We start from the raw sequence: 23,962 nt of genomic DNA on the forward strand, positions 1-23,962 counted from the left end.
CCCCCCCAGACTGCAGGAGCAGAGCACGTGGGCTTAGATACACCCCCCCCCCCCCGGACTGCAGGAGCAGAGCTGGTGGGCTTAGATACACCCTCCAGACTGCAGGAGCAGATCTCATAGGCTTAGATACACCCTCCCGGACTGCAGGAGCAGAGCTCATAGGCTTAGATACACCCGCTGGGACTGCAGGAGCAGAGCACGTGGGCTTAGATACATTGGTAATGCTGTGACCCCGCAATACAGTTCCTCATGCTGTGGTGACCCCAAACCATGCAACTCGCAGTAAAAACACAGTAAAATTTCGGCTCCGATGGCTGTAGGCGACCCCCGGTTTTGGTCGTTCGACCCCTGCTGGGGTCCCGACCCACAGGATGAGAACCACTGCACTATAGGCTTAGATGTAGACAGCATCATACTACATGACAAGCTTAGATACACATTCTAATCACGCAGTATTACACTTTATAGACTTTTTAGACTTGGTTCTCTTCCAGAGGACTGTAACCACTAAGCTGTGTGCCTTCCAGAGGACTGTAACCACTGAGCTGTGTGCCTTCCAGAGGACTGTAACCACTGAACTGTGTGCCTGCCAGAGGACTGTAACCACTGAGCTGTGTGCCTGCCAGAGGACTGTAACCACTGAGCTCTGTGCCTTCCAGAGGACTGTAACCACTGAGCTGTGCGCCTTCCAGAGGACTGTAACCACTAAGCTGTGTGCCTTCCAGAGGACTGTAACCACTAAGCTGTGTGCCTTCCAGAGGACTGTAACCACTGAGCCCTGTGCCTTCCAGAGGACTGTAACCACTGAGCTCTGTGCCTTCCAGAGGACTGTAACCACTAAGCTGTGTGCCTTCCAGAGGACTGTAACCACTAAGCTGTGTGCCTTCCAGAGGACTGTAACCACTAAGCTGTGTGCCTGCCAGAGGACTGTAACCACTGAGCTGTGTGCCTTCCAGAGGACTGTAACCACTAAGCTGTGTGCCTGCCAGAGGACTGTAACCACTGAGCTGTGTGCCTTCCAGAGGACTGTAACCACTAAGCTGTGTGCCTGCCAGAGGACTGTAACCACTAAGCGGTGCGCCTTCCAAGACATTAAACAGTATTTTACTTAACACTCAGCACAGGGCAAATGATTATTTCAAAAACAGACACTTTTTGGAGAAATTCAGTAAATTTATTGATGTGACACTAATGTTTTCTGCTCAGTAACATCCGAAGAGCGAAAATGGAAATGGAGACTAAAAACTCTGACTCGGGACGTGAGGGACACTTGAGGGTTGTGGCTTCAGACGTCTTATACCCGATGTTTCTGAAGTCCAGCAACCGAGGAGGGAACAAGCTCCTCCTCCTGGGCACTTCCACAAGTCCTTGTAGTCACTGTATGAAGAGGGACACCTAGTGACATGATAAAATGTACCCGCACCGGCCGTGCTGCGTCATTGTCCGCCCCGTGCATGGGCCCCACTGTGGCTGGAGAAGGTCAGGCACCCGCCCGGCGGACATGTCTGATCAACCACCACTTCCTTACCAATTGGAAGCTCTGCCACAACAGGGGTTTCCATGGGGCTGATCGGTTACATGGGGCTGAACGGTGCGGGGTCCAGTGTCAGCCCCCCCTGGACCACCTATATATGGGAGGGGGTCATCGTCAGATATTACGGATCGGGTGTGTAGATGGTGAATATCCCGTATAGAGGAGAGAAGGCTAAACCCCAGGATGACACTTCTGATGGACGATGAGAGTTTGTTTCTGGCTGAAGCGTTTCCCGCACTCTGCGCAGGGATACGGCCTCTCGTTTGTGTGAATTCTCCGATGGACCATGAGGGCTTGTTTCTGGTTGAAGCGTCTCCCACATTCGGTACATGAAAAGGGCTTCTCGCCCGTGTGAGTTCTCTGATGTTCAACAAGACTGCGTTTCCGGGTGAAACTCTTCTCGCAATCTGGACACGAGTAAGGCTTCTCCCCCGTGTGGCTTCTTTTATGAGCCATAAGATCCGATCTCTGGGTAAAACACTTCTCACATTCCGAACACGAATATGGCCGCTCCCCCGTGTGAGTTCTCTTATGTATATAAAGATTGTTTCTTAATCTAAAACTTTTCCCGCAATCTGAGCAGGTAAATGGTTTCTCTCCCGTGTGAATTCTCTCATGTTCCACTAGATGTTGTCGACTCCTAAAGCCGTTCCCACAGACCGGACACGAGAACGGCCTCTCCCCCGAGTGGATTCTCTGGTGTCTCCGGAGATCTCCTTTCCGGGTAAATCCTTTCCCACACGAGACGCATGAAAATGACTTCTCTTCTGTGTGGACCTTGAGATGATCATCAAGATCGGTTGTGAAACCTTCCGCACGTTCTTCGCAGGAATATGGTTTCTCTCCTGTGTGAGTTTTTTGATGGGCAAAAAGATTTGATTTAATGGCAAAACATTTCCCGCATTGGGGACACGGAAACGGCTTCTCCCCGGTGTGGACGCGTTGATGTTCCTCGAGATGTTGACTTTGTGTGAAACACTTCCCACACACTGAGCACGAGTGTGGCTTCTCCCCCGTGTGGCTTCTCAGGTGTCTGATAAGACACGACTTTTGGGTAAAACTTTTTTCGCACAGTGAACACACAAACGGAGTCTTCTCTGCGTGAATTTTTCGATGTTCACAAAGATTGGATTTCCAAATGAAACTTTTCCCACATTCCTGACACGAATAAGGCCGCTCCCCCGTGTGGACGCTCTGATGCTCAAGATAATTGGTTTTATTTATGAATTTTTTCCCACATTCCTTGCAGGAAAATCGGCTCCTGTTATCGTGATGGCTCCTGTCGGAGACCTGTGATTGGTCTGATGAGGGAGCAGCGGGATCGGGGGTTTCCTTGCTGTGGATGACCGAGGGCCGCATCGAGGGGCTCAAGTGTTTTCCTAAGATATTCCCATCGTCGTAGAATTCTAATACACGTTCAGAAGATGAAGGGAGAGAAGGGGCATCTGTCGGGAAATAAAACGGGTGATTTTTATTGTTTGGCCTTAGACGGTGATTGGACGCTGATACATTGTAAGAGAAAGTAACAAGCGACTTCCCTGTGTAGTTATGGGGGCGCCGCTTAGTCCCCTCACATGTTATACCGCATGTACTGAAAAACCTTGAGCCACCAGCCGGCGGCTACTTACCTGTGTCAGTAGGTGTCTCCTCCTCCTCCCGACTAGAGAAGTCACTCCTATAATATTCCTCGTCTCCCTCCGTGTCTTCCACTTTGACAATAACCAGTTCATCCGTCTAAAACGAAACACAGTAAGTGAAATCCATTTGTGACGTCTCCCAAAACCCATCTACATGATACGGGATAAGTCGGGTCCATTATTCTGATCAGTACCACAAGAGTCCATCAGGAAAATGTCCCAGAATCCCACAGAAGGACAGCGACAACATGAGCGGAAGAAAGAAGAAGAAGAAGTTGTTGGCATCCGGTTGATTACATTCCAATTAGCAGAATAATAATAATAATCTGCAATGTAAAGGCGCCGTCAGCAACCTCTACCCAAAAGTCCTGACTATCCCTTCATAGAAGAGCCCCCCACAGATCCAGCCCGAGGGTCTTCTTGTTATATGGCAGGACCCTCATCAGACCACACCCCTAATCATTTACATATCTGCATAATGAATGTTGTAGCCACATCATGTGGATGGGGCCCCCTTTCCAGCTCCGTATATTCTTCAGTCTCATTCCTTTACCTTATCGTTCCCAGGATGATCCAAGGGAGAATCGGAAAGAGAACTGGAACAAGTCTCAGGCGAGTGACACCTACTGGATCCATCTGGAAGAAGCACAGACACAATGGCGGCACCGGCTGCTTACACCTGATTAGATGACCTCCAAAACTGATCCCTCATTACAGTGACCCCCAAGTGACTGCTTACCCTCCGGTGTGAGGTCCTCGTCCTCCCCCTCTAAGTCCTCCTTGTACTGATCCTTGTGTTCCCTCTTTTCCATGGAGAGATGGACAGTGACGTCCTCGCACCTTACAGGGACCTGACACACACAACGACACGGTCATCACCCAGTCACATGACCATATCATGTCCCAGCATTCCCGGCGGCGCTCACCTCCCCGGTCAGCATCTGCAGGATCTTGTTGATGATCTCCAGGATCTTCTGCTCGTTATCTCTGAGGTGCAGCAATGATTTAGGTGGCGGCTCCATGATGGGCGTCTGGTTATTGCTCCGTCCTCCTGAGCTGGATGTCAGACGTCCCTCAGGTCTCTTCACCAGCGTGTAATCCTGTATATGGAGAGACACTTATCACTATATACTATCTCAGGGACCCCCATGTGATGCCCAGGACCCCGCACCTCTCCGCTCAGCAGGTAGATGATCTCCAGGGTCAGCTCCAGGATCTGCTCCGCCATCGTCCAGGGGGTCAGTAATTATCCGGTAACTTGGATGAGACTGGACATCTGGGGAGAGAAATGGGAACATTTCTAAGAACTGATGACGATGATTAAGCCTTCAGCTCCTGCTCCAGGGGCCATAGAGATGGAGCAGGGGAGAGGAGACCACTGGGGGCAGTGTAATGTGTGGGGGGCACTGGGAGGGAGTGCGGAGGGGGGATACAGCAAATCTATGCACAGAGCGCGTCACCATCACAGCTCTGCAAAACTAAGGTCAGAGTCACATGAGAAGGGAGACAGCGCACGATGGGCTCCAGCTGCCGGCACGGGCTCCGGGAGGTCGCTATCAGGGCCCAGTGTCCACAGGCAGAGGGCACCAGTTTTATTGCTGCACCTTTACCATGGGGCGTGCGACGCGTTTCTGTCCGACTCTGTACGATAAATGTGTCGCACTCCAACTGAGCCCCGGACGCTGCAGCAGTGCAGAAGACGCATGAAGACGAGTGCAGCCGCCACATAAAGGTCACGAGCGACACACGAGGTGCAGACACTTCTTATACCTGGATATTTACACTAGAAAGAAGTCCGACAGAAAACTGGAGCAAAACCCCAAGTAAATGAGCCCCAGTGTTTTGCATAATTGCAATTTAGTAAACTATCAATCAGCCCCCAGGATTATAGTAACCTGGGGGGTGTGAAAAAATAAAACAGTAAAAAACATGAATAATAAAAAAAAAATGTTAAAAAAGTTCACACCGCGCCCTTCCCTATCACTGCCGCGTTATTCCCAGCGCTAGAAGTAGCCCTAATGTCTGAAAGGCCCCTCTCCACCATCACGAGTCTCACAGAACATCAGCCTCAAAATATGGAGAAATGTATTTTTTTTGCACAAAAAGGTTTGAATTTTTTAAAACCGATTAAACCTAACAAAACCTGTTTAAATTTGGTGTCCCCAAAACCGCACCGACCCAAAGAATAAGACGTGCAATAATCTGCAGCGCATACTACAGAGTACGATAATCACAGACGTGCGATAATCTGCAGCGCATACTACAGACGTGAGATAATCTGCAGCGCATACTACACAGAGCGATAACCTGCAGCGCACATAGGCGTTTGATAATCTGCAGCACATATTAAAGACGTGTGATAATCAGAGCATACTACACAGAGCAATAATCTGCAGCGCATACTACTGAGGTGCGATAATCTGCAGCGCATACTACAGAGTGCGATAATCTGCAGCGCATACTACTGAGGTGCGATAATCTGCAGCGCATACTACAGAGTGCGATAATCTGCAGCACATACTACAGAGTGCGATAATCTGCAGCGCATACTACAGAGTGCGATAATCTGCAGCACATACTACTGAGGTGCGATAATCTGCAGCACATACTACAGAGTGCGATAATCTGCAGCGCATACTGCAGACGTGCGATAATCTGCAGCGATTACTACAGACGTGCGATAATCTGCAGCGCACACTACAGAGTGCGATAATCTGCAGCACATACTACTGAGGTGCGATAATCTGCAGCGCATACTACTGAGGTGCGATAATCTGCAGCGCATACTACAGAGTGCGATAATCTGCAGCGCATACTACAGAGTGCGATAATCTGCAGCGCATACTACAGAGTGCGATAATCTGCAGCGCATACTACAGAGTGCGATAATCTGCAGCGCATACTACTGAGGTGCGATAATCTGCAGCGCATACTACAGAGTGCGATAATCTGCAGCACATACTACAGAGTGCGATAATCTGCAGCGCATACTGCAGACGTGCGATAATCTGCAGCGATTACTACAGACGTGCGATAATCTGCAGCACACACTACAGAGTGCGATAATCTGCAGCACATACTACTGAGGTGCGATAATCTGCAGCGCATACTACAGAGTGCGATAATCTGCAGCGCATACTACAGAGTGCGATAATCTGCAGCGCATACTACTGAGGTGCGATAATCTGCAGCGCATACTACAGAGTGCGATAATCTGCAGCACATACTACTGAGGTGCGATAATCTGCAGCGCATACTACAGAGTGCGATAATCTGCAGCGCATACTACAGACGTGCGATAATCTGCAGCACATACTACTGAGGTGCGATAATCTGCAGCGCATACTACAGACGTGCGATAATCTGCAGCACATACTACTGAGGTGCAATAATCTGCAGCGCATACACAGGTAACACACAAATCACATGACAAAGACGATGAAACACACACTGACCGGGGATGTGCCTGGAGAAGCTGCTACAGGACCTGCGATGATGTCACTGTCATGTGATCAACAAGGGGTGGGCGCTAAAGCTGCAGGGCGGAGCCTATCAGTTGTCTCATCAGGGATTAGAGAAGCCCCGCCCACTGATAACATCACAGTGACATCATCGTAGGTCCTTGATTCACTTGTATGAGAAGTACTGGTAGTAGTGTAGCCATGGAGAGCACAAGAGGGAAGATATCGGGCTGTACCATTCCATCAGGCCGTACCATTCCGTCAGGCCGTACCATTCCGTGGGGCTGTACCATTCCATCAGGCCGTACCATTCTGATAGTAATTGAATGTACCTGGTGCTGGAGGTTTGGAGAATCCTCGCTCTCCTCGTCAGACATGATGTTATCCATGAAACAGAAAACTCTCAGCATTTTATACACCGGCAGCGATCAGCAAGGATCTGACAATAACTTTATCACATCAGATTGATAGATACAGCGACGTCTTATTTACCACAGGCAATAAATACACTGAAATCCTGTGAGGCCGAGGAGAGCCCTGGCTCCTATCTGCTAGTGGCCTCCAGGTCAGAGGTCGGGGGTCATGAAGCGGCAGGGATATTACAGGAAACCTATCGTTTGATTTGATGCCTTATGAAGCAAACATACCCTGAGAATGCTGTAGCTCATCATGACTTATACACAGCAGCTGGGGGATGGTGCAGCGATTGATTACTTCTGCCTGTCAGTGATTACATCATCCTCTGGTGCAGTGAAAGAGGAGAAGTTCCGTTGCGACAGAGCCTCATTATCATAATTTTATAATTGTTTTCCATATCGTCCCCCATGACGGCCCCTGGAGGTTGCTTCCCCTTCCTCTGTAGGGACAGGAAATTAAGAGTATTAAAAGGCCCCGCCCTCAACCTCCCACCAGTGTTTTTCCTGTCCCTACAGGAATAGGGTTGAGTAACACCTCTCCTGCAGGGGGGGGGAGGGGGGGTGGATCTCATACCTCCTGTGGGTGCTTGTTTCTCCGGGGCTTCCCTCGTCTGGCCTCTTCGGAGTCCCACTTGGGGTCTCCAGGCTTCGGTTTGCCATCGGGCAGTGTCGGCGACTTTACGGCACGCTTGTCGGGTCCGCTGCAGCTGCCACATAGCGCTCCTTCAGCGCACGATGTCACTTCCGGTTTGGCCAGAACTGATGTCAGAGACCTCAGCGTCACAGCCTAGGAGACGGGCCTTAAAAGATGACGTCAGATGCCAGGTGGTATGTATAGAATCGCGGTGTAGTCACAGTCTCCTGAGGTCTATGTGATTGTTTATCCAGATGGCAGAGGAAATGGATATGGATGAATCTGACATGTTGCAACAATCCATACCTAATGACCCTAAGTATCTTTTTCCAAATGAGGATATGGATGAACTTACCAATGCGTTAAGAGGCACCCTAAATATAGAAGACACAATAGAAGAAAGATCCCCGGTAGACGAGCTGTTTGGCTGATTAAGACGGAAAAAAGTGAACATTTGTTGAAAATTTGAAAGATCTTGTCTTGGATGAGTGGAAAGAACCAGAAAATCGTTTAACAATTCCCAAAGAGTTTAAAAAACGTTTATTGTTTGACCCAGAAGAAACAAAGATTTGGGATAATGTACCCAAGGTTGATGTTCCCATTGCCAAGGTAGTCAAGAAAACTGATCTGCCGTTTGAAGATTCCAGTCAGTTAAAGGATCCCCTGGATCGAAAATCAGACTGTCTGCTTAAAAAAGCACGGGAAGCCTCTGTGGCAACACTAAAAACAAATGCTGCAACTACCTCGGTCTCCCATACTCTTCTCTTCTGGTTAAGATCATCTTAGTGAAGGTACATCAGAAGAGATTTTAGATTCTATCCCATTACTGAAATCAGCTGCAGACTTTTTTAGCGGATGCATCAGCAGAGACCATCCGTTTCTCAGCAAGAGAGGCCACATTATCCAATGCGACTAGAAGAGAACTTTGGCTCAAGCAGTTGTCTGGAGATGTGCGCTCTAAGGCAAAGCTTTGTAGCCTTCCATTTTCAGGGGAGTTTCTGTTTGGCATGGAATTGGATGAAATCCTTGATAAAGCGGCTGATAATAAGAAATGATTTCCGGAAACTAAGCAACAACCAAAAAAACTGTTTTTTTAAAACTTTTCATCAACCATAAAACAATCAAAATTCAAGGGCAGACAGGCCTGGAGACAAGGATTCGGGAATACGTCTAGAGGAGGAAAAAGCAAGCAGTTTCTTTTCAGCTCTGCAAATAAACAAGAGAAACAACAATGCTGCCAGAGGGGGGGGGGGAGCCTTTAGATTAATTACAAACTTGAAATTTCTGAAAAGATGGGTAGCATATGCCAAATTCAAAATGGAATGATGAAATCTGCCACTCCACTAATACCTTACAAAGCCGTTTTATGCACCTTGGATCTCAAGGATGCATACTACCATGTGCCTATGCACCCAGAGTCACAGAGATACTTACGATTTGCAGTATTCTCTCCGTCGGGGGAGGAATTTCATTTTCAGTTTACAGCATTACCTTTTGGTCTCTCTTTAGCTCCTCGGATCTTCACCAAGATTATGGCGGAAGTAGTGAAATATCTTCGAACAGAAGAGCTCTTTGTGGTACCTTACCTAGACGACTTCCTGCACTTGGAGAGGCAGAAGAAGGCAACAATAGAAATACTGCAATCCCTGGGATGGATCATAAATTTAGAGACCCCAAATTACATAAAATAATTTTTAGGGGTATCTCTAGATTCTGTAACACAGACCTCCTATCTTCCAGAGGAGAAAGTGGACAAGCTTCTAGGGGAAAATCAGGAATTTCCAAAAGAAGAAGTCTGTGTCAGTTTGGACGGCGATGGTCTTGGGACCATGACATCATGCATCCAGAGTGTGGCCTGGTGCCAAAATCACTTGAGGACTTTCCTGGATCCTTTCAAATTGGGACCTAAACCATCATCACTTGCATTGCCCATTAGTAATTCCTACAAAAGTAAAAATATCATTTGGTGGAAGAATCCCAGGAACCTACAGAAGGGAGTAGAATGGGTGCAATGGCCATTAATCCGGATTCAGATGGATGCCAGCAGTCCTGGATGGGGAGCTCTCCTTCCTGAAATATGTTCAGGGATGTTGGTCCCGGGAGAAGGCGCAAAACTCTTCAAACAAAAGAGAATTGAGAGAAGTCCTGAAGACACTGGAAGCCTGTACCCACCATCTGAGGGGCATCATGTGAAAGTCATGTCAGATAATACTACTACGGTTGCCTATCTAAAAAGACAGGGCGGAACCAGATCCAGGAGAATATTCTTATGGGCAGAAGAAAATGTTCGCTCGATTTCAGTCATCCATCTGAAGGGCTCAGAGAATGTGGTGGCAGATTATCTCAGCAGATCTCAGATCCTCCCACACGAGTGGAGCCTGAACGAGGTGGGCTGCCCGCCATCGATTTATTTGCCTCAAGGAAGAACTGCAAGGTGGAAAAATTCTACTCTCTGAATCCAAGAGAGGTTCCCTGGGGGGTGGATGCGTTCTCACAGGTCTGGAGACAAGATCTGGGATATGCTTTTCCTACAATCCCTTTGATGAGGTGCTGCAGAAGTTATTGGTCAGTCCAGACAGTCTTATCCTGGTCGCATCCTTCTGGCCGAAGAAGAGTTGGTTCCTAATTCTACAGAAGTTAGCAGTGGACCTACCATTCATTCTTCCCGAGAGGCCGGACCTTCTACATCAGGGGCCAGTCCTGCATCAGAACCCCGGGTTTCTAAAATTATCAGCCTGGATCCTGAAAGCAAAAGGATTATTGTATAAGGTAATTTAAACCTTGAAAAATAGTAGGAAGTCGGTAACTCATGCCGTATATCTTAAAATATGGAAAAAGTTTTGTTCTTGGTCAAAGGATGTGCCTGACCAGGATCCTCCTAATATCTGTCAGATCCTTGATTTTCTGTAGAACAAGTTTGAAAAAGGGCTACGACCCAGCACCTTGAAAGTCCCGGTCTTGGCCCTAAGCGCCTTCTTTGCAGAACACAGGTGGGGAAAAGGGGTTTTCCAGGCCTGTACGCGCTTACGTCCTACTATAAAAGAGTAGTCCCCTCAGTGGGATTTATCTTTAGTCTTGCACGCTTTAACTACGAGCCCCTTTGAACCAAGTGACTCCAGCTACATGCGTTTCTTGACATTAAAAACCGCTTTCCTAATAGCCATCACCTTGGCTAGAAGACTTGGCGAGTTACAAGCCTTGTCTATCCGGGAACCTTATTTGTCTATTTCTGAGGATAGGATTACACTTAAGCTGGACAGAAATTTTTGGCCTAAAGTTGTCTCTAATTTCCATAGGAATCAAGATATTTTACCAATGTTTTGCCATCATCCAAGAAGTCTTCTGGAGGAGAAGTGGCATCTTTTGGATGTAAGGCGCACGGTGCTTAAATATCTTGAGGCGATGGATTACTGAGACCATTAAAGAATGCTACAAATGTCACATTTGTTGGGCACTACATGCGGTCCCCTACTTAAGAACACCTGACTTACAGACGACCCCTAGTTACAAATGGCCCTGTGGATGTTGGTAATTTCCTGTACTTTAGCCCTAGGATACAATAATCAGTGGTAACAGGTATCACAGGCGTCTGTAATGAAGCTTTATTGTTACTCCTGATTCTTATGAGATTCCAACATTTTTAAAATCCAATTGTCACAGAGACCAAAAAAATTTGGCTGGGGCTACAATTATAAAGTATACAGTTCCGACTTACATACAAATTCAACTTAATAACAAACCTACAGACCCTATCTTGTATGTAACCCGGGGACTGCCTGTATAGACTGAACGTCCTAACTTCCAGAGATCTGGCCTTATGCCGGAAGGTGCTTCAGGCTGTGGTCCCTCCCTGACTGGGGATAATTTGGTATGTCTCAATGGGGACGTTATGGAAAAAAGGAATTAGTCCTCACTGGTAATTCGGTTTCCATAAGTCCACCATGACGGCCCTGCCCCCCCCCCCCTTTGAAGTTTTATGTTATTACCTGTGTATGTGAAATTAACGCACTGAATAAAATTGAGTTGAAGCCTATACTGATGTAGTTATTTGGTAACACTGGTGGGAGGTTGAGGGAGGGGCCTTTTAACCCCTTCCCGATGCGCACCTTAGTAGTGTGGCGCACTGGGTCCCGGTGCATGGAGAGGACTTATGGGCCGAGCCCTCTCCATAGCCGGTAAGTCTTTGCTGCATATTGCAGCACTTACCGGTAACACCCGCGATCAGTGCTAGCAAAGCTGGCGGCAGCCCCAAAATATAGCCGCGCATGGGTGCCGCCATCTTGCCGCGGATCATCGCTCCCCGATGACATCACGGGGAGCGTCGATCCGTTGCCATGACAGCTTCGGGTCTCACGAAGGCCCGAAGCGGTCTCGTTTTATGAGGAGTATATGAGGAGTAAAATCCCCATATACTGCCCCATATACTGTAGTATGGCAGTATATGATAGGATCGATCAGACAACCTAGGGTTAAAGTACCCTAGGGAGTCTGAAAAATAGTAAAAGTAAAAAATAAAAGTTTTAAAAAAATTATAATAAAAAAACCTAAAATTCTAATCACCCCTTTACCTAGAACTGATAAAAATATTAATAAAACAGTAAAAATCATAAACACATTAGGTATCGCCACGTCCCAAAATGTCCGATCTATCAAAATATAAAAACGTTTTTTCACTGCGTTTAACCCCGTAACGGAAAATAGCGTCCAAATTCGAAAATGGCATTTTTTTGCCATTTTGAAAAATATTAAAAAAATTAATAAAAGTGATCAAAAGGTCGCACAGTCCTAAAAATGATAGCAATGAAAACGCCATCAAAAGTCGCAAAAAAAATGACACCACCCACAGCTCCGTACAGGTTATAAAACCTGTATACATTTGTTATCCCCGTGATCGCACCGACCCAAAGTATAAAGCAGATGCGTCATGTGGGGCGCACAGTAAAAGCCGTAACATCCAAGCCCACAAGAAAACGGCACAAATGCGTTTTTTCACCATTTTCACTGCATTTGGAATTTTTTTCCTGCTTCCCAGTACACGGCAAGGAATAATAAATACCATCACTATGAAGCTCAGGGATTAAACAAGATATGTTTCTGCATCGGTGTAGCTACAGCATTCTCAAGGGGTGTTTGCTTCATACTGCATAAAAACAAATGGTAGGTTTCCTATAAGACACTTTGTAAGGTGCTGAATCTCTGCAGTAATTTATCCTCGGATTCTTTCCTCTCCCTCTGTGTCTTGTAATGTCCCATGATAATAGTGATCTGCAGATCGTCCATAGTGAGGTCCATAGTGAGGTCCATAGCGTCGTCCTCTCTGGAGACATGTGCGGCCGCTGGGAGATCTTTCCTTTCCTGTTTACTATCAGATCGATGTGTTCATGCGCTGATGGAGTCTCTGGTTGTTTCCCCAACATAAAGGCCTGTGGTTGGGCACTGATCACACAGAGGACCTGCAGGTAAAGGTCCATTGATCCGATGTACCTGCTGTGATTGAGGCACCGGTCACCTGTGCGGATGTGCTGCACGTGTTACACCTGTTTTGCAGACAGGTGAGGGGCCATTTTCTGATGGGGGTCTCAGGGCTCCGGACCACCAGTTGTTTCAGGTTTGGTGGTTGCCGGAAGGACGGGAGAGGAGGGACTGGGAATATTTCCTTTAGTCTCGTATCTCTATGCAGAGTCGGGTGGAGATTGCTGGTGATGTGACGTAGGATCTCCAGTTGTGGCTGTAACTACTAGGGGTGCTCCGGCCTCCTGTGGGGTCTCCTTATATGTGAGTAAATCATCTGTGTTGATGGCGGCTGCTCTTAGTTCTCTGGTCGTTCTGTCTGTTGTTTTATGGAATATTGTTGTGGTTAAGCTTCTGTCTTTAATCTGTATGGTGGTGTCAGGAAAGTGTCTCCTTATCGGAACAGCTCAGTGTCAGACTGATGGTGCGGAGAAAGTAGTTGTAGTCCTCGTGGAAATGAATCATGGCCTCCTCCCTGCAGATGATCAGAATATCATCAATGTAACGGAGGTAGGTCGTGGGGTTTGTGGTGCATGTGGATAAGTGAGCGCCTTCCAGATTGTCATCCTGTGGTGCACACCCTGACCCCATCGATGTTCCCGTACACTGGAGGTGCAGATCCTCTGCGGATGAGATATAGTTGTGGGTGACCGCACATTGTATGAGCTCTGAGACCAGTTCTGTCGGTAGGTTGTATGACCCGTTCTGTAGGTAAGTTGTGCTTCTCCATATGTGCCCGGCGTGCTGCTATTCCATCTTTATGGGGGATGTTCGTGTATAGAGATTCCACCTCCATGGCGGCCAGAATTGTACCATCAGGGAGTGGCCTACAGCCTTCAGATTATGTAACAGGTCAGTGGTGTCCTGGATGTAGCGAGGAGAACTTCTGGGGTTTAAGGAGATTTTCCACCCAACCCGAGACGCTTTCTGTCACGGTGCCGATGCCAGAAGTAATAGGCCTGGATCTCCATCTTTATGGATCTGGGGGAGGAAATAGAAACACCCCGGCCTGGGAGCCTCCGGGGTGAGAAGGTTGACCTCGTGTCGCATCTCATGTCAGGGAGTGGATTCTTATCGGCCGCTGTGGGGTCACTTTCAGGTTTACTATAATGAATGGGGTAGGACGGCGGTCTGTTTGCTTCCTTGGTATAGTCAGAAGTATTGTACCCAGTGTCACCACCTATCCACAGTATATACAGTGTAACCAATGAGGTCCAAACCCCCACTGTCCATGAGAACCAGGCCCAGTTCTTACCAAATGACTGACGCAGCAGGTGGGCACCCATGAGCTATTGAGGCACCCAACCACCTGGATTCAGTGTTCACTAATGCAGTAACACCCCGGCCATTACATAAGAGAAAACTGTTTGTTTCTTTTTACAATCCCTTCAGTAGCGGTGGTCGTATCCATGGACAGCCGCACTGTTTCTAAGGCACATATGGCATTTATGGGAAATTACATCCAATTGAAGAAATGTTTCTATATTGCAGATTAATAAGATGCGAATGTCTGAATGAGAATAACAATTAAAACTGGGGTAAAGAAAATGATGGGTCTCCAAATTTTACCACCAATGACCATTATCCGTATGGGTTACTATTAGGGATAGTTTTGATTCCACCCATCGAGTGGCGTCAAAGGATCTGATCTTTCTGACAATATGGGACCTTCCAGTCACCTCCCGGACATCCACACCGATTTTGTTTAGATTCCATTTTGCAATTATTTTATCAAATTCATGTGAACCAGAAAATATGTAACAGTTATATACAAAATAATAAAGAAAAAAAAACTTTATACAAGAAAACTTTTGCAGAAATATTAATTTATTAATTCCTATTTTTCCTTTCTCCGGATTAACAACTTGGGAGCAGGAAAAGCAAACGCTCAGGAAAAGCAAACGCTCGCCGACTGCCCCCCCCCCTTCCCCCGTGCATTAGGAGTTTCAGTGGTGGGAAAAGAAGCCCCCGATATCCTGTCCTTTTTTACTCTGCAATTTGTGAGATCCATAAGCCTTGGATCTCTATATCAAGAAAACAAAGTCCAATGTATTTAGGTGCAAGTTAAGATGTTACAGGAGCCCCCAGGACGGTGATACAGAGAGCAGGTTCTGCGGGGGCGGAGCAGGATACAAGGACCTGCTCCTAAGTGCTCTTGCTCCTCCCCAGAGGACTGTACACAGCGGCCTTGGCCTCAGGTGCATTACCAGAAGTACAATCCTAAAACGTATAAGTCACCTGCGAAGGAGCCGTAGATCAGACACATTCAGAAGAGCGCGCAGCGGCCGATGGCGTCCCACAGCGGAGGAAGAGCAGTGCAAACACTCATTTACAAACCATGAAGTCAATATGGGTGTTGGGAAGAGAAGATGCCGGATTTCTACAGCAACTTCATCCGTCCAGTACTTGACCCCAAGAGCTTCGGTAACTGTAGACAACACTACAAGACTGTTCATGACACACGAGAAACACAGCTGGAGCATTCCACATGTACAGTCCGTGGTAGAGTCACACGTAGAGTCACATACTCAGTGGTAAAGTCACATGTACATAGTCCGTGGTAGAGTCACACGTAGAGTCACACGTAGAGCCACATGTACATAGTCTGTGGTAGAGTCACACGAAGTGTCACATGTGGAGTCACATAGCCCGTGGTAAAGTCACACGTAGAGTCACACGTAGAGTCACATGTAGAGTCACATGTAGTGTCACATGCAGTGTCACACGTGGAGTCACATAGCCCGTGGTAAAGTCACACGTAGAGTCACATACTCCGTGGTAGAGTCACACGTAGTGTCACAGCCCGTGGTAGTCACATGTACATAGTCTGTGGTAGAGTCACACGAAGTGTCACATGTAGTGTCACACGTGGAGTCACATGTACATAGTCTGTAGAAGTCACACGTAGAGTCACACGTAGTGTCACAGCCCGTGGTAGAGTCACATGTACATAGTCCGTGGTAGAGTCACACATAGAGTCACATACTCAGTGGTAAAGTCACATGTAGAGTCACACGTACATAATCCGTGGAAGTCACACATAGTGTCACATGGTACATGTAGAGTCACACGTAGTCATTGGTAGTTTTGTTTATGGAGAGAAAACTATCACATTACATCGAGTGAAAGGAAAGAGAGGACATGGGTTCCTCTAAATCACATATCAATGTCCTCGGTTTCAGATCCTGACAGAAGGTCCTGTAGCAGCCATTAAACTAAGGAGAACGTGACTTCCCAGACGTGCGAGTGTCTAGAAGAAGCTTGCGCTACTCTGCACGTACAGTCTCTCCTGCGAGTGGGTTCTCTGATGTGCGACCAGAGACTGTTTCTGGATGAAGCCTTTCCCGCACTCAGCGCATACGTACGGCCTCTCTCCCGTGTGACTTCTCTGATGTACGATCAGAGTCTGGAGCTGGAGGAAGCTCTTCCCACAATCCGCACATGAGTACGGCTTCTCTCCCGTGTGGTTTCTCTGATGCACAATCAGAGCCGCTTTCTGGTTAAACCGTTTCCCACAGTCTGAACAGGAGTATGGCTTCTCCTCTGTGTGAATTCTCTGATGTACAACAAGAGCTTGTTTCTGGTTAAAGCATTTTCCACAATCCGCGCAGCCGTAGGGCTTCTCCCCCGTGTGGATTCTGTGGTGTTCAACAAGACTACGTTTCCGGGTAAAACATTTCCCACAAACTGGACAGGAATATGGTTTCTCCCCCGTGTGGCTTCTCTTATGTGTGATCAGATCTGATCTCTGAGTAAAGGTTTTATCGCACTCCGGACATGCGAATGGTCGCTCCCCGGTGTGAACCCTCCTGTGTACATACAGGTTGTTTCTGATTCGGAAACATTTCCCACAATCTGAGCAGGAGAACGGCTTCTCCCCTGTGTGAATTCTCTCATGCTCCACAAGATGCTGCTTATTTCTGAAGCTTTTTGCACAAACTGAACATGTGAACGGCTTCTCCCCCGAGTGGATCCTCTCGTGTCTCAGAAGATCTGTTTTCCGGATGAAACATTTTCCACATAGCAGACATGGAAATGGCTTCTCGTCCGCGTGGAGCTTCATGTGTTCATCAAGATTAGTTTTAATTGCAAAACATTTCCCGCATTCCAAGCAGGAAAACGGCTTCTCGCCCGTGTGACTTCTCTGGTGCACGAGAAGAGTCTGGAGCTGCATAAAGCTCTTCCCACAATCGGCACACGAATACGGCTTCTCCCCCGTGTGGTTTCTCTGATGTACGATAAGAGCCGCTTTTTGGTTGAACCGTTTCCCGCATTCTGCGCAGGAGTATGGCTTCTCCTTTGTGTGAATTCTCCGATGTACGACAAGAGCTTGTTTCTGGTTAAACCGTTTCCCGCATTCTGTACAGGAATAGGGCTTCTCCCCCGTGTGAATTCTCTGGTGTTCCACGAGACCGCGTTTCCGTGTAAATAATTTCCCACACTCGGAACAGGAATACGGTTTCTCGCCTGTGTGAATTCTCCTATGTGCAGTAAGTTCTGATCTCTGAGTGAAAGACTTCTCACATTCGGTGCAGGAATACGGGCGCTCGCCCGTGTGGACTCGCTTATGTACATAAAGATTGTTCCGGATACGGAAGCATTTTCCACATTCGGAGCAGGAGAAAGGCTTCTCCCCCGTGTGGACTCGCTCGTGTTCCACCAGATGTTGTTTGGTTCTGAAGCATTTCCCGCACACGGAACACGAGAACGGCTTCTCCCCCGAGTGGATTCTCAGGTGTCTGACCAGACCGGACTTCTGATTGAAGCATTTCCCACAAACCGAACACACAAACGGCTTCTCCTCCGCGTGAGCTTTTTCATGTTCGCAAAGATCCGATTTCCAGGGGAACGTTTTCCCACATTCCTGACACGAATAAGGTCGCTCCCCCGTGTGGATTTTCTGGTGTTCTAGAAGATTTTCCTGATTTGTGAAGAGTTTTCCACATTCCGAGCACGAAATCGGCCCCTCGCTTCCCAGAAGTCTCCCGTCAAAGCAGGAAAACTGCGCTGGGTCTGATGAAGGCCCTTCCAGGGAAGTGGAAGCAGACAACAGATCTCTGCTGTGAATGGCTAAAGGAGAACTGGACGTGTTAAAGTGTTCCCCAAATATATTCCGGATGGTGTAGTACTCTACGTCCCCCTCGGTAGCGGCTGGGAGGGGGTTGCCGTGGATATTTATCAGGACATCTGTAGGGAATAGAAACATATCAATCACATTATTACCAGTGGAGAAAGTATAGAAAGGTGATGATTGAAGCCGCATTATAGGGTCACATGAAGTCCACGGCTATAACGCACCTGTGCCGATACCGCTAGGAGGCTCCTCCTCCTTACAGGGTCGGCCACGCCCATAATACTCCTCGTCTCCTTCCATCTCTTCCACTTTTACGATCACCTGTTTGTGTATCTACAACATAATCACAATAGATCAGTTACCGATAGCGACGTCTCTCATAGGGTCATTATATTCTTCCGCTTCCTCTACCTGATGATCCTCGGGGGAGTCCACAGGGGGAGTGGGAGAAGTGGCCGGCGTGGTGCTGGGGAGGTCCCCCCCGTAATACTCCTCGTCATCCTCAGTCTCTTCCTCTTTCATTACGTTCCGCTCATCGATCTGAAACATAATTGTTGTGGATGAAGTAAAGTCTAATGTAGGGAACGTCTGGATGGTCTATCGGATACCTCTAATGGATGGTCCACGGGAGAAGCACCACGGGGACTCGTGGGACCATCTGTAGTGTTACTAGGGAGGTCTCCCCCGTAACGGTCCTCGGCTCTCTCCGTCTTTTCTACTTTCACCACAACGGGATCATCCGTCTAAAATAGAATTGCAGTGGATGAAATAACCTGATGCAGGGAGGTCTCTTTCACCACCAGGATGAAGGAATGTAAACCAAGCACTGACATCCTGGTGTCTACCCCTCTGCCAGGATCTGCTCTCCGTTTAGCTTCTTATGTCCTGGTTTTAACAAAATAAGGCTGTGAAAATGATTCAAAGGAGCCTCAGGGGCTCTGGGCTCTAGAGGTGTTAATGGAGCCCCTCAGGTTCATTTGCATAATTAAATAAAAGCCCTTTTCCCCTTAAAACAAGAGTCTAAGAAGCTAAAAGCAGATCCTAGGGGGCGAACAGGAGGGAGTGGAATGGTGGGAACTGTGGCTTCTGGTCCCATAGTCCTGACCGGGGAGAAGGCCTGTGAATGGACCTTTACTGGGGGGTCGGTTACTTTCATAGGACCTTTCCTGGGGGGTCGGTTACTTTCATAGGACCTTTCCTGGGGGGTCGGCTCCTTCCATAGGACCTTTCCTGGGGGGGAGGGGGGGGGTCGGCTCCTTTCATAGGACCCTTCCTGGGGGGGTTGGCTCCTCCCATAGGACCCTTCCTGGGGGGGTTGGCTCCTCCCATAGGACCCTTCCTGGGGGGTCCTACATTGTGTCTGATACCTGTACAGGATTGTTCCGGGGAAGGTCCATGTTGGACTCGTGGAGATGACTCGGACCTCTCTCTGGAGCGTTGCCGGACCCCTCTGTAAGAGACAGACCTGTGGTTACACGCGATCGCTGGAGCCCACCCGTACAGTTATGGGGGGGTCTCCGCTTACCCTGGGGCTTGTGTTTCCTCATGGTGAGATCCTGGGGATCTTCTGACCACTCGGCCCTGGAGACCTGGACAGAGACAACAAAACGGTCACCACCAGACACCCCCCCGCACCGTGTCCCAGCATTCCCTGCGGCGCTCACATCTCCGGTCAGCATCCCTATAATCCGACCAATCAGCTCCAGGATCTTCCGCACGTTTTCTCTTGGATGCATCTGTGACTGAGGTGGGGGCTCCATGTCGGGGGCCCTGGGGGCCACATTGTCACCAGATTTCTTCACTACGGTGTAATCCTGTGTGCGGAGAGGGGGATAAATATCACATATTGGGGGGGGGGGGGGGGCAGTGGCGGGGGAGGGGGTACAAAGCTCCGCACCTCTCCGGTCAGGAGGAAGATGATCTCCAGGGTCAGGTCCACGATCTGCTCCGTCATGTTGTGGCTGCAAATCAGAGGAAACACCGTGTGGTGATGGAGAAGATCCGATACTGCGAGGATCCGAGGAGGAGAAGGAGGAGGAGGAAGGAGAAGAAGAAGAAGAAGGAGAAGGAGGAGAAGGGTGATCCTGAAATCCAAGGAGAGGTAAGTCCTTTTACTGTGGCGTCTACATCATAGAGATATCTCCTCCCCCGACCATCGGCTCAAAGAGAGTTGGAACTGATCGCACTCTCCATATAAATTCTCCCGTCCCTCTGCCCCCTGTAGTCACAGTACAGACCCCCCCATCCCTCTGCCCCCTGTAGTCACAGTACAGACCCCCCCATCCCTCTGCCCCCTGTAGTCACAGTACAGACCCCCCCATCCCTCTGCCCCCTGTAGTCACAGTACAGACCCCCCCATCCCTCTGCCCCCTGTAGTCACAGTACAGACCCCCCCATCCCTCTGCCCCCTGTAGTCACAGTACAGACCCCCCCATCCCTCTGCCCCCTGTAGTCACAGTACAGACCCCCCCATCCCTCTGCCCCCTGTAGTCACACGGTACAGACCCCCCCATCCCTCTGCCCCCTGTAGTCACACGGTACAGACCCCCCCATCCCTCTGCCCCCTGTAGTCACACGGTACAGACCCCCCCATCCCTCTGCCCCCTGTAGTCACACGGTACAGACCCCCCCATCCCTCTGCCCCCTGTAGTCACACGGTACAGACCCCCCCATCCCTCTGCCCCCTGTAGTCACACGGTACAGACCCCCCCATCCCTCTCCCTCCTGTAGTCACACGGTACAGACCCCCCCATCCCTCTCCCTCCTGTAGTCACACGGTACAGACCCCCCCATCCCTCTCCCCCCTGTAGTCACACGGTACAGACCCCCCCATCCCTCTCCCCCCTGTAGTCACACGGTACAGACCCCCCCATCCCTCTCCCCCCTGTAGTCACACGGTACAGACCCCCCCATCCCTCTCCCCCCTGTAGTCACACGGTACAGACCCCCCCATCCCTCTCCCCCCTGTAGTCACACGGTACAGACCCCCCCATCCCTCTCCCCCCTGTAGTCACACGGTACAGACCCCCCCATCCCTCTCCCCCCTGTAGTCACACGGTACAGACCCCCCCCATCCCTCTCCCCCCTGTAGTCACACGGTACAGACCCCCCCCATCCCTCTCCCCCCTGTAGTCACAGTACAGACCCCCCCCATCCCTCTCCCCCCTGTAGTCACACGGTACAGACCCCCCCCATCCCTCTCCCCCCTGTAGTCACACGGTACAGACCCCCCCCCCATCCCTCTCCCCCTGTAGTCACAGTACAGACCCCCCATCCCTCTCCCCCCTGTAGTCACAGTGTAGCCCCGCCCCCTGTATACATGTATATACACGCTGCAGTTACCTTCCCTGTACTGGCGGCGGAGGCGGCGCTGTGGAGAGATCACATGACTACAAAGAGCAGAGACCCGAAGACAGCGGCGGCCACAGCTCGGAGGGTAAAGGACCTTATATTACGTCACCACCACGTGACCGCGCGGAGGCGGAGTCAGAGGTCGCCGGGACAGAGAACTAGAATGTGTTGTCACCAGTGACGTCACTCGGAACACTGATCACGTGATAGATCGGAGGAGGCGGAGCAGACAAAGGTGCAGCTAGAAGGCGGTGGGCGTGTCTGTGAGATTACGTCACTCCCATTGGTCACATGATCTGTGCACATTATTACCTCAGAAAATTGTGGATAAAACTCTATAATAATTTCAGAATAACATAAGAATAATGAGGATCCGGAGCAACCACAGAGGTGATGAGAGGGGCCGCTCCTGTGATATATTATACAGCAGGGGGAGCACGGGAGGCAGGAGGAGCACAGGCTGCAGGGAGAGCACGGGCCGCAGGGGGAGCACAGGGTGCAGGGGGAGCACGGGCTGCAGGGGGTAGAGAGGGGCTGCAGGGGGAGCACAGGGTGCAGGGGGAGCACAGGGTGCAGGGGGAGCACGGGCTGCAGGGGGTAGAGAGAGGCTGCAGGGGGTAGAGAGGGGCTGCAGGGAGAGCACAGGCTGCAGGGAGTAGAGAGGGGCTGCAGGGGGAGCACAGGCTGCAGGGGATAGAGAGGAGCTGCAGGGGGAGCACAGGCTGCAGGGGGTAGAGAGGGGCTGCAGGGAGAGCACAGGCTGCAGGGGATAGAGAGGAGCTGCAGGGGGAGCACAGGGTGCAGGGGGAGCACGGGCTGCAGGGGGTAGAGAGGGGCTGCAGGGGGAGCACAGGCTGCAGGGGGTAGAGAGGGGCTGCAGGGAGAGCACGGGCTGCAGGGAGAGCACAGGCTGCAGGGGATAGAGAGGAGCTGCAGGGGGAGCACAGGGTGCAGGGGGAGCACGGGCTGCAGGGGGTAGAGAGGGGCTGCAGGGGGAGCACAGGCTGCAGGGGGTAGAGAGGGGCTGCAGGGAGAGCACGGGCTGCAGGGGGAGCACAGGGTGCAGGGGGAGCACAGGGTGCAGGGGGAGCACGGGCTGCAGGGGGTAGAGAGGGGCTGCAGGGGGAGCACAGGCTGCAGGGAATAGAGAGGAGCTGCAGGGGGAGCACAGGCTGCAGGGGGAGCACGGGCGGCAGGGAGAGCACGGGCGGCAGGGGGAGCACAGTCTGCAGGGGGAGCACAGGCTGCAGGGGGTAGAGAGGGGCTGCAGGGAGAGCACAGGCTGCAGGGAGAGCACGGGCGGCAGGGAGAGCACGGGCTGCAGGGGATAGAGAGGAGCTGCAGGGAGAGCACAGGCTGCAGGGGGAGCACAGGCTGCAGGGAGAGCACGGGCCGCAGGGGGAGCACAGGCTGCAGGGGATAGAGAGGAGCTGCAGGGAGAGCACAGGCTGCAGGGGGAGCACAGGCTGCAGGGAGAGCACGGGCTGCAGGGAGAGCACGGGCCGCAGGGAGAGCACGGGCCGCAGGGAGAGCACGGGCCGCAGGGGGAGCACGGGCCGCAGGGAGAGCACGGGCCGCAGGGGGAGCACGGGCCGCAGGGGGAGCACGGGCCGCAGGGGGAGCACGGGCCGCAGGGGGAGCACGGGCTGCAGGGAGAGCACAGGGTGCAGGGGGAGCACAGGTTGCAGGGGGTAGAGAGGGGGTGCAGGGGGAGCACGGGCTGCAGGGGGAGCACGGGCCGCAGGGGGTAGAGAGGGGCTGCAGGGGGAGCACAGGGTGCAGGGGGAGCACGGGCCGCAGGGGGTAGAGAGGGGCTGCAGGGGGAGCACGGGCTGCAGGGGATAGAGAGGAGCTGCAGGGGGAGCACAGGCTGCAGGGAGAGCACAGGCTGCAGGGGGAGCACAGGCTGCAGGGGATAGAGAGGAGCTGCAGGGGGAGCACAGGCTGCAGGGGGAGCACGGGCTGCAGGGGGAGCACGGTGCAGGGGGAGCACAGGCTGCAGGGGGTAGAGAGGGGCTGCAGGGGGAGCACAGGGTGCAGGGGGAGCACGGGCTGCAGGGGGTAGAGAGGGGCTGCAGGGGGAGCACAGGGTGCAGGGGGAGCACGGGCCGCAGGGGGTAGAGAGGGGCTGCAGGGGGAGCACAGGCTGCAGGGGATAGAGAGGAGCTGCAGGGGGAGCACAGGCTGCAGGGGGAGCACAGGCTGCAGGGAGAGCACAGGCTGCAGGGGGAGCACGGGCTGCAGGGAGAGCACGGGCTGCAGGGGGAGCACGGGCTGCAGGTGGAGCACGGGCTGCAGGTGGAGCACGGGCTGCAGGTGGAGCACGGGCTGCAGGGGGAGCACA

At 50.9% G+C, this 23,962-nt stretch overlaps 1 protein-coding gene across 1 annotated transcript; it reads right to left on the bottom strand.

Annotated features, from left to right (window-relative positions):
* Positions 1-1,145: 1,145 nt before the first annotated feature.
* On the bottom strand, positions 1,146-20,351 carry LOC140077458 (uncharacterized). The gene is made up of 19 exons (XM_072124681.1): positions 20,165-20,351; positions 19,932-20,081; positions 19,793-19,856; positions 19,635-19,717; positions 18,876-19,010; positions 18,679-18,807; positions 18,492-18,600; positions 16,459-18,380; positions 15,432-15,667; positions 9,672-9,798; positions 9,554-9,624; positions 8,038-8,056; positions 7,623-7,835; positions 4,343-4,417; positions 4,098-4,271; positions 3,911-4,022; positions 3,725-3,807; positions 3,163-3,268; positions 1,146-2,979 (listed from the first exon to the last, which is right to left on the bottom strand). The coding sequence occupies exons 1-19, from the start codon at positions 20,219-20,221 to the stop codon at positions 1,706-1,708; spliced, it is 5,139 nt and encodes a 1,712-aa protein (XP_071980782.1). The 5' UTR covers positions 20,222-20,351; the 3' UTR covers positions 1,146-1,705.
* Between the last annotated feature and the right edge of the window lie 3,611 nt (positions 20,352-23,962).

Source organism: Engystomops pustulosus, chromosome 9 (genome assembly GCF_040894005.1).
Source record: "Engystomops pustulosus chromosome 9, aEngPut4.maternal, whole genome shotgun sequence".
Taxonomy (NCBI): Eukaryota; Metazoa; Chordata; class Amphibia; order Anura; family Leptodactylidae; genus Engystomops; species Engystomops pustulosus.

Coding starts and splice junctions, on each gene's coding strand:
- LOC140077458 (XM_072124681.1), bottom strand. CDS start 20,221: ATGACGGAGCAGATCGTGGACCTGACCCTGGAGATCATCTTCCTCCTG. Junction 9,625..9,671: donor CACCCATTCTACTCCCTTCT/GTAGGTTCCTGG, acceptor TTACTTTTGTAG/GAATTACTAATGGGCAATGC. Junction 4,418..7,622: donor GAAACAAGCACCCACAGGAG/GTATGAGATCCA, acceptor GTTACCGGATAA/TTACTGACCCCCTGGACGAT.